Source organism: Chenopodium quinoa, unplaced genomic scaffold (genome assembly GCF_001683475.1).
Source record: "Chenopodium quinoa cultivar QQ74 unplaced genomic scaffold, ASM168347v1, whole genome shotgun sequence".
In the NCBI taxonomy this organism is placed as follows: Eukaryota; Viridiplantae; Streptophyta; class Magnoliopsida; order Caryophyllales; family Amaranthaceae; genus Chenopodium; species Chenopodium quinoa.
The window spans coordinates 2,937,185-2,948,136 of NW_018745251.1; the positions used below are offsets into that span (position 1 = coordinate 2,937,185).

Below are 10,952 nucleotides of genomic sequence, written 5' to 3' on the forward strand. Positions count from 1 at the left end.
TTTAAAGAAGATCTAGCTTTTCAATCTTTAAATGAATTATTTATTCCATAATTGAAGAGTTTTGGTAATTATTGCCCAATCTCAATTTAGAAATTTGTATATTTCTTCATATTTAATTTCACTTGTTTGAATTTTTTAGAGAGAGGAATAAAAATCCTTAGAGGGAGAAATAGAATATTTATAGAGAAAAAGAAATTCTTCTGATGACTGTGCATTAGATCGAGTTTCGTGGTGCTTTTGATCATTGTTTTGTTAATGGAGTGATTTTTAATGAAGGTGAATATGTGGATTTGTTTATGAAAGATCAAAGGTAATTTTGAATGAAATTTTGTATTTATTTTTCTTTAATTGTGTAACTTTAGATTTGAATTAGAATATTTTATAATCATAAAATTCATTGTTTATTTTCCTTTTTGAAATTTGATAAATTTTGATAGATGTTGAATTTGAGAATAATGTGACAAAGGTTGAAGATGATGTTTCTTATAAGATAGTGTTATGTTCATTTCTTTAACCTTTACAATTCTATAACATGTTCTTTTCACTTTAAGGAAATGTTCTTTTCATTTTAACTAAATGTTCTTTACATCTCTATACAATGTTTTTTCCGCTTTTTTTTTTTTTTTGAACGGATGCACCATGCGCATGGTACATCCGCCTCCACGAACCACTAATTAGGGTAATTTGAGTCTATTATCCACTTGCGTTTTTCCACTTCTCTTAGAACTCCACACATAATGGTGACTATTCTTATCCTTGGGAGTTATTATTCATCTGTAGAAATATGTCGCATGGTCTAATGAAGAAAAAAGATGCAATTTATATTACTCTACAATTTCCTATATTGTTTTTCCCTTTAATCCAATTTTGAGTAGATACTATGTTTTCATAATGAAGATCAACATTAAAAACATAAACTACATTAACAAATTTGTAGAATATATATAACAAAACACAAGTTAAGCAATCATGCATTACATGGAATCTAACCTGCTATATAGAATGTCAATCTAATTTTTTTTCCAAATGATCATAACTTCATAAGCACTTTAGAAAATGTTTTCTGTGTAACCATCTAGCTTTACCCAGCTAAGCGATGCCTAATTATTGCCCTCTCCTCATCCAACACAAAGTTCGCCTTCTCAAACTGACTGCTGGAGAAGAAAGGTCTCAAGTCATAAATTTCATAGTCATGAGCCTGCATAAAACAGCAACAAACATATACAAGATTAGCTGGTGGTTCTGCATCCTTCCAACAAAAGAAAATTTTAAACGGGTTACAAGCTCTTTAATGCTAACATACGAAATGTCCATGCAGCTGAATGTACCTTATGTTGCAGCTCTTCAACTTTCACATTAACATCGGTAAGATTTGAGGGAGAACCTGACACGATTTCTTCAAAATGCAGTGCATCCCTCACAAGTCCCCGGAGAAGGTGAAGGAGCAATTCATTATAATCCTTCTTGAAAGTCATATACTTCTTGAAGCTCTTAAACACAAATATACAAATAATCATTAGAAGTTTTCTCAGCCAATAGACAAAATTGAACTGGCTAACTACTAATCAGATGAAGTTTTTCCAGCAACCAAAACACACAACTTGTCAAACAATAGCTTAATGTAGACTTATTTTGAGTTCTGAAATTCAAAAGGATCCTGAATGTCTACAGTAATACTTAAGGCAACAGATAGTCCAAATTTGATTAGGGCTACATGAAGGTATGAATAAAACATGACCTTTCTTTAGAGCCAATTGGTTCCCCTTCTTCGAGGCAAGTATAAAATTTAAGAAAATTTTGGGACATGCATATGTAGTTATGTACATCAAACATCTCATAAACCCAGCATACACCAGTATAATGATGGACTTTTTATATCTAAGAGGAAATGGTACACATTATTTAGTTAAATCTTGTCAATACCTTTTGTAGAGCCTTCTGTACTCCAAACTTTTGTGTTGAAATGAATGAATCAAGTAAGACACGGATTGCCATATCAACGTCCTCCTGAGTAACATGCTGTCTCAGATGCATTCTGGCATGTGCTTCAGACATTCGAATCATAGATTCGATGTGCCTAACTGCAATTGGGACACCCTGTCCATGCTGCAAAAGGATAAACACAATTCCATTATGAGAAATCCCATAGGACTAGTCACATTCAGTTTCCTTTGACTGGAGGAAAAGGTGAAAGAGGAAAGCAGAGAGATAGGTCAACTCACAGAAGATTCCCTCCGCAATTCAGCATAGACATGTGTCAGTTTATCCAAGTCAGCATCATGCAATCTAGGGAATACATTTAACTTGGCATATGTTATATACTTTTTGAGCAAATCCTGGGAAATGATCTGAAAATAAGAGGGAAGAAACTGTTTCAGGAACAATTAATCCAATTCTAAAACGAGATAAAGGAACAGTGTTGGATAATCACCTCAGGATCAACATGATTAGTCAATGGGTCTGCAGTTTCCTGAGAATTGCTTGTTGACCTGTCATCTACGTTGGCACCACTGGGTTTTGATCGGAAATGGCTATCTACCACAAATTCAGCCAGCATCTCGTCGGTAATAGGATCAACAACATCCTTAGATACACATCAAGTCAGAAAATCAGTAACAAGTCTAAATGAAGAGTGGGATTACAGTTCAGAATGAAATTGGTACCTTAACAACACACAGGATGTCAAAACGTGATAAGATGGGATCTGTTAATTCAACGTTTTGTGAAAAATTCTTAGAAGAATCATACCTGAAAATAAATATAAACAAAAAAAAATGAACATTACTTCTTCAAATAAAAATGCATTTTGAACATTATATGGATAGTAACAACACACAGAATACGGAGTTACAAAAGAAAACATAAGCAATTTATTCAAGTGTCACTACCGAAAACAGGCAATTATAAAGCAAAGGAAAAGAGGAAATCATAAAGCAAAACACAAGGTTCATTCAAGCGTCATATGCAAGTCTGTTTACCTGCCCCCAATAGGGTTTGCAGCAGCAATGACAGAACACCGAGCCTGGAGAGATGTCACTATTCCAGCTTTAGATATGCTTATACTCTGCTGCTCCATTGCCTCATGGATACTTACTCTATTAATGATGAGAATAATAACCCTTAGAAGATATAATTTTCATTACAACATGCTTGCATTACTTCTAAATTAGCAAATATAACAAGAAATTGTAGACTGCCCCACCTGTCCTGATCATTCATCTTGTCAAACTCGTCAATGAGACAGATGCCTCTATCCGCCAGGACAAGTGCTCCACCTTCTAGAGTCCATTCCCGAGTCACAGGATCTTTGTGCACCGCTGCTGTAAGCCCTACAGCTGAAGCTCCTTTGCCCGTAGTATAGACAGCTCTCTGCCCAGTTTTCTCAACATACCTGTATCATTTAGTGTCCTAAGAACATAAGAATCATAATATAGTGTACCACCAATCAAGCGACAGAGAAGTATACAGTTCTTTACTTGAGAAATTGAGACTTTGCTGTTCCTGGATCACCAAGTAGAAGAACATTTATATCACCTCGCAGACGGTGTTTTCCTTGGACATTTTTTTCTTGGCCTCCAAATATTGCTAGTGCAATAGCGGTCTTAATATCATCATGGCCATAGATTGATGGGGCAATGGACTTGACAATCTAAGGAAAAAAAAACAGTTGAATATAAGTGCTATTTTATCGAAATAATGTACTTGTATTATAAAGTAGTTGCCAATGTCATACTCTTTCTCCTATCCTGGGGTCTTTCGCCAACTTCTCAATTTCTTCTTTATCTTCTTGAGTCAATTTGTAAGCAGAGAAGAGGTCCTGCTTTTTGGCGACGTAATTAGCTTCCACTACTGTAGCAAATACTGGAAACCCGTTCTTTGTGTTCAATGCTAAGTCAAAATTATTTGTATAAATTCCAGTAACCTCCTGCATTACATGGATGAAACCATAAGTATTGATGACATAAAATTCCCTCAAAAAAGGAGAGAATATTGGTGACAGCAACATACAATTTCTTCTCCGGGTCGGGCACAATCTATCAGATCATTCAATAATATCACTTCCTTGTATCTTGGAAGTCGACCTGCAGGAACAATTCCAGGACTTTCTTGGAGTGTAAGTTTTTGGTAATTCCTGTATATCGTCTGTAGCATGACAAAGTGAGATAACATGCGCTCAGCATTCAGTTGCCTAAAAATCAAAACTTCTTAAAGCTCTCACCTGCTCAACATTTACAGTAAAAGGCCCCTTAGACTGACATTCTGGGCATGAGCCAACCTTAACTTCTGAAAAAGAGTTCTGGAAAAAAGGCCCCAGGATAGCCCCACACTTGTTGCAGTCATACTTCACCTGCTGCAACTGAGGGAAAACCCCAGAGCGACGAGTAACCACTCCCCCTATGCGAATCATGGTGCTCAAGTGTATCTGTCTGTTAAAAGATATTACAGTCAAAAACTCACAATAATTCTAAAGCGATAATATGACCAAGTAGATATAGTAGCCTCTTTCTTCAAAAAAAAAAATGATAGAATAGCCTCACACTACCTAATGTTGCGAATTTGGTCATAAACTGGCAAATTAGTGATGCGGACATAGATCTTCTGTTGTATTTTTTTGTAGTTGGGATGTAAATCAAAAACAACCTTCTTAGCAACTTCCTCCATGACCTCCAAGACAGATTGGGGAGCATCAGCCAGCCAAATAGCAATATTGGGATGGACATTAATAAACTGTTTGTAATCAATCTCCAAGCTACATTTGTTTGCTGTAATAAGAAATTTAGTAAGTTAGAACAAGTACAAAATAATAACGAAAACTTTCTAAACAGATCAAATGACTCATTATGACTGAACAAGAATACAACCCATGAAATTATTCATCTCCATTCTAAGTGGGCATTGCAGCATCAAAGAATGAAAAATAAAAAACTAAGATAAAAAGCATGACAAAACGGCTCTTGGACAATATTACATTCTTGTATATACAACATCCATCAGCACTGACATTGATTAAATTTGTTGTAATTAAAAAATACTCCCCTGTCCCATCTTACTCGCAGAACAAGAAAAATAGATGTACCTGACACCATCTCATTTATCAGTCGAACATATACGTAGTCTTCTCCTTGATCATTCCGTGGGTTCACATAAGAAAGTAAAAAGTCCTTAAATTTTTTGCCAATGAAGCGACGTACTTCATCTCTTGTCACCCACTCTCTCAATGTTCCCTGAACTCTGTACATCTCATATTCCTCCTCCCCATCATCATCATCATCCTGAAAAAAGAGCACACTTAGATAAATTAAAAGAGATACCAGTGAGAATCAATCACTAATGAGCAGAAGCCAAGAGATGTATACAAACAAGATACCTCATCCGGATCATCATCTGTTTGATCAGTCATCGGTATATCCTCTCTTGAGTGTCCATGTTGTGATCTTCCTGGTGAACTCTGCTCTGCATCCGTGTCATCATAGCTACGTCCTGCAACAGGAGGCCGAAAATCTACTCTAGACCTTTTTGAAGGCCTGTAATTGTCATCATCTGTATCTGCAATAATAATACGATTAATAAAGGGGTGAAGAAACAGTACTCTGGATTATAAGTGTTAGGTTATTATAAAATGTAAATTGAACAGTACAGGTTTGATGAGTAATCTTTAACACTTGAAATTCTGAATTTAATTTCCAACAAATCAAACCAACATATTTATAAGCCAAATTTATTTAATCTACACACCTTCAAAAACATGCTGTAATTGGTTAACATTACATATAAAAAGAGGACTGAGCCACAACACGAAATGTAAATTGATTACCTTGGTCATGAAGAAGCTCAGGAAGTTTCCGATTTGTAGTAACACGAGCATCGCGAGATTCGAGCTCCATTTCAGCAGCATTACGATCTTGCATAATCTGACTCAAATCTCTTTCATCTTCCAAGGAATCATTCAACCCCTCTTCTTCATACTGATCTTGCTCTCCCAAATCCCGGTAATCACTATTATCCCAACACACAAAACAAAAATAAATAAATAAATAAAATAAATAAAATTACGAAACTTGAACAATCCATCAAGTCAATGAAAAGGAAAAAAAAAAGTGATTATTACTTGAGAAAATCGTCGTTGTAAAGATCTTCGCCGTCTTCTTCCTCGTCGACTTCTTCGGGTTCATCCCTGATGATTTGGGGGTCGACAGCAGCTTCCTCGTCGGTGTCAAACTCGTCGGAGAAGTTGCTGGTGTTGGTGTTGGGAGGAAGCTGGTCGGTGGGGAATCCGGCGGAGGTGAGGGAGTCAGGTGTTGTTGGTGGATTGTCGCCGGAGTTATCAGCCATTTTTGCTCTTTGCTCTCTCTCTCTCTTTCACTTAGAGGTTTGTCGTCTATGTGTTTGCGGAGTGCTGCAGTTGTAATTTACACAAGGGGAATTTTAGGATTTAGGGCACAAGAGAAGGCGGGAAATTATGGCGCCAAAAACTCTTGTGGAAGGTGAGTAGAATAGAAAAATAGATAATTACGTAGTACATGTAAAAAAAATTGCATTTTGTGTGATTGACGATTTTTATTTATTTATTTATTTTTATTATTATTTGTTTTTTGACAGCTGGGAAACAATAGAAGACATACTATAGAGTGCCCTCCTTACGCCCCCCTCCTAGCCCTAATGGCCAGGTCATGGGCCTTAGAGGTTACACTTCGATGAACGTAGCAGCAACACAAGTAGGAAAAGGTATTACTAATCAAAAGGATATCCTCCATCAGGCTCCTTAGCTCCTTCGGCGTTGAGCATGGGTCTTTAAATGCCTTAACTACTAGCTTACTATCTGTCCTGACTTCGATTTGAGCATATCTTGTACAAGCCTCTGTAATCCCTTCCTTGATAGCCAATAGTTCACAGTGCAAGGCTGAAAAACCTATTACTCGTTTGCATCCTTCCCCGAGCATCAGCCCATCTTTCTCCATCACCCATCCAATTGCTGCTTTATATGTCCATTTTATATAATGTTATACCCCAGTCCCTTGGTCGTTATTAGTAGTGTTTTTGGTTCTTTCGGGCCATTTTTATTACTAATTTGTGTTTTATAGTGTTTTCGTAGTATTAGTTGTATTTTACAGGAAATTGCACTCTTGGAGCATTTTCCCGGGCTTTATGGATTAACTACGGAAGCTAGAAGGACACGACCACTTTTGGGGCCCAGGATCGGTGCGAGCCGGTGATTAAGGGATCGGTAATTGGGATCCCGAGGTATTCGGACCGAGTGTTCAAGACCCGAAGAGGAAATCCGGATTGGGCCGAGAAATCAAGCCCAATCAAAGTCTGAGCCTCAAAATGGAGCAAGGGCCCGATCGGGCAACCTCTAGCACGATCGGGCGCGGCGCTCTAAGTGTTGTGCGTGGCTATAAGCGCGCCCGATCGTGCGAGCATCTAGCACGATCGGGCGATGCTGCTGGGAAGGAACACGAAGAAAAAGGCGCGCCCGGTCGGGCGCGTGTTTTTATGTAGCCTGATTAGTTTAGTTTTAATTTTTGTTTTAGAAAACGTTTAAGTACGGTTTTTGTACGGATTTTTAGATTACCTTCTTTCTTAGACTTTCTCTCTCTACTTAGAATTTTTCTCTTTCTTAAATTCTCTCTCAACATTTGTTCATAATTCTTCCATTAATTCCAGATTTCTTTTGGGTAACAATTTCTTCTCTTTTAATTTCAGCTATTTTATTTACTTCTTTGATTATGCTATTATTTATTTATTTGATTAGTTTAGTTATGATGATGTGTGAGTAGTTTAATTTCTAGGGTTTATGGAGATCTAATAAATGATATGAAGGGGTAATTTTGTAATTGTTAATTATCAATGCTTGGTTGATTTCCTATTGATTGTTTTAATGCTATGCAATTAGGCTTGGCCAGATTTAATTGTATGAGTTTAGCAATATTAATTCGAGATTCGACAGATGAGAATTGATATTTAGGCTTAGTTTCAATAGGCGGATTAATTTATAAATGGTTAAGTCGAGATTCGACAGATGAGATTTAATACCGGTAAATTAACTCTGTGATTATAATACGTAGCGAAAGCCCTTTATAATCTGATTAACCAATGCTTGATGATTGCTTATTATGAATTGCCCTGGAATATTGTTTATTAGTGAACCTATGCCCTAGGCCTTTTAAATATTTGATTTTCTCCCTACTTTATTCCTTTCGACTTTATCCGTAGTTTAGATTTTATTCACAAAAATATTGGTTACTTAGATAATTTAGATTATATTAATTAATTATGAGTAAAAAGACATGTTTCCCTGTGGAGTTCGACCCTACTTCCCTATCTACTTTAGTTAGAGGACTTAGGTAACTATTTTTGATTGGGGGATACGACTTTACCCTGTCAAAATTTGGCGCCTTTGCCGGGGAAACGGTTTTATTTTTGTTTTATGATTATATTTTTGTAGTCTAGATTATCCCCTTTTTGCCTCAGAGAACGTTAGTTCTTTGAGGCAATTCTCATATTTGTCTTTAGTTCTTTGTTTATGCCCAAGTGTTCCTGTAGGCGTCGTTTGAAGTGCGCCTACGTAAAAATCATGTGGTGAATATGCTTGACACTCATTGGAAGTGGGAATTGACATTACGATTAGGGACAACGATTAGGGACAAATAAAGTAGGGAGCCGCCAACAAGTTTTTAAGGAACTTGTAAACCGTTCACGGATCATAAAAGGCAACCACGAATAAAGGGACAACGAAGGCAACAACGATTGACCCGTGAAGGTTACACCCCATTCATAATCCATGAGATTACTAACTCCATATGGTTCGAAACCACGAAAGGAGGATCGGGGATGATGGTACGAAGTGAGTCATGGAGTCACATTCACCCGTATTAGCCTCTACTCGATTCTTATAATGAAAAGTGATTCCTGCGATCTTAAAGGCATACAAACAAAAATTCAATTCGCTCCAAACTATTATTTAACTAAATTGGTTGAATATTAATGCACACATAATTCTAAAATATTGTGATCACTTGATTAAACAACAAGATTAAAAAGGATCCTAAACCGGTTGTCCAAATTATCTTATTAGGCGTTATTTTCACTTACATATTCCCTTTAACATGCAATATGGTGATCAAAATAAATATAATAGAATAACATCAATATTGGAAGCAATTTAACAATAATAGCGTAAGTCAAATCAAATAATAAACCTAATCATGATACTAGCAATATAAATAAAAATAAGAGTAATTAAATTAATTAATAATTACTCACATTTCGCGCGTTCCTTTAAATTGCTACATCATGAATAAACTGTTAGTAACTTTAATAAAAATAATAAAGTAAATGAAAATTAAATTAAATAAAAAGTAGAGTTGATTTGGTCCAAACCCTCAGTTATTTGTACCTTTCACGCCTTGGTTTAAGGACGGAACCTCGGGTTAAGTATAGACTCCTTGGAGTGCTTAGGGGAATTATTATGGAAGAATAAGGAGGCTAGAAATTAGGTTAAAGAGGGAGAAGAGAATGATTTTTGGTGTGAGGTGAGAGAGAATGATTATTGGTGCCCGTACATCAGAAATGAGGGGGTATTTATAGAGAAAATGTGCTGAGGGAGCACACGGAACCCTAAAATGATAAAAACCCTAAAAAAGTATCCCGCAACACGGCAAAGTGTACCGTGACACGGGAAATCCCACCGTCATGGCAGTATCCACCGTGACACGGTACAATTTTAGTGTGACGCGGGAAATTTTTAGAAAACAGGAAAGAAAACGCGTTAAGGGTTTACGCGGAAAAGACACGGAATGTCCCGTGACACGACACAGGTACCGTGACATGGCAGTATCCACCGTGACACGGTACAGTACACCGTGTCACGGTATGGGAGACACGGAAATTACACGAAAACAGCTCCGTGTCACGGGGAATCCCACCGTCAGACGATGTAAATTCCCGTGACACGGTGGAAAATGCCGTGACGCGGGAGTTGTTTAGGTACGAAGAACGCAAATAGGACACAGAATAGCCCCGCGTCACAAAAGGGCACCGTGTCACGGGGATTCCCACCGTCAAACGGTGCAATTTCCCGTGACACGGTGGAATTGCACTGTGCGCGGTGATTCCAGGTTTTTACCCGTTTTAAAACCATCATAACTTTTGATCCGTTCCTTGGAATGAGGAATTAAATATATCTTTGGAAATCTTATTAAGTCTACTTTCCAATACAATTGGAATCAAGTCAAAATAATATGTATATTATAAGATATATCCGTTTTAGTGGAAGGGTATCGGTTTTAGGCCGAGTTTGGTGTTTTGCTCATATCTTTTTCGTTATAGCTCGGAATTGGGCTTATGATATATGTTTGGAAATATTATTTATAGGCCTATCCAACAAAATAATAATTGGATCAAAATTGTATAGCCATAAAATCAGTTTCTCTCAGTGGACACGAAAAGTGGAAAATAGGTTATGGTTTAGGGAAATGAGCTAGAAATTGGATTGGTTCATGAAATATATTGGATAGAACATGGATTTAAGCACTCCAAAGATTAAATACTCAACTCGACCAATAATGGCGGTGAAAGGTGTTCATCAACGGGTTTGGTTTTGGGGAGACATTTTTAGGTGTCTACAGAAGCCCCCACTTTGACTGAGTTTGTAGAAACGTCAGTTTCGAAAACGATAGTCAAAGTAGTCGATAGGGACGGAGAATGATTTAAGACGTTCTGCGATCCTAAATCATTCTGTATACGCCGATACCTGCAGAAAAATGTTAGTTCTACAGATAAAAGAGTAAAGGGATATAATGCTTATCTAACACCAGTGTATTGGTGGCAAATGAGCTTGGTAGCTTCCTATGCTTGAAGGAATCCACTGAATGACGTCTGTTGAAATGCTTTCCATGCTTGAGGAAAGCCGACTGAGGAGTTTGGTAGTTTTCTAAGCCTGAAGAAACCTA

General features: G+C 37.1%; 1 protein-coding gene across 1 annotated transcript; it reads right to left on the reverse strand.

The window, feature by feature from the left end:
- Positions 1-904: 904 nt before the first annotated feature.
- On the reverse strand, positions 905-6,694 carry LOC110711300 (DNA replication licensing factor MCM2-like). Its single transcript, XM_021889679.1, has 17 exons — positions 6,110-6,694; positions 5,816-5,997; positions 5,369-5,547; positions 5,078-5,273; positions 4,544-4,763; positions 4,220-4,427; positions 4,009-4,143; positions 3,734-3,925; positions 3,477-3,649; positions 3,203-3,391; positions 2,979-3,095; positions 2,664-2,748; positions 2,432-2,584; positions 2,223-2,348; positions 1,924-2,106; positions 1,329-1,490; positions 905-1,198 (listed from the first exon to the last, which is right to left on the reverse strand). The coding sequence occupies exons 1-17, from the start codon at positions 6,331-6,333 to the stop codon at positions 1,082-1,084; spliced, it is 2,841 nt and encodes a 946-aa protein (XP_021745371.1). The 5' UTR covers positions 6,334-6,694; the 3' UTR covers positions 905-1,081.
- Positions 6,695-10,952: the final 4,258 nt, after the last annotated feature.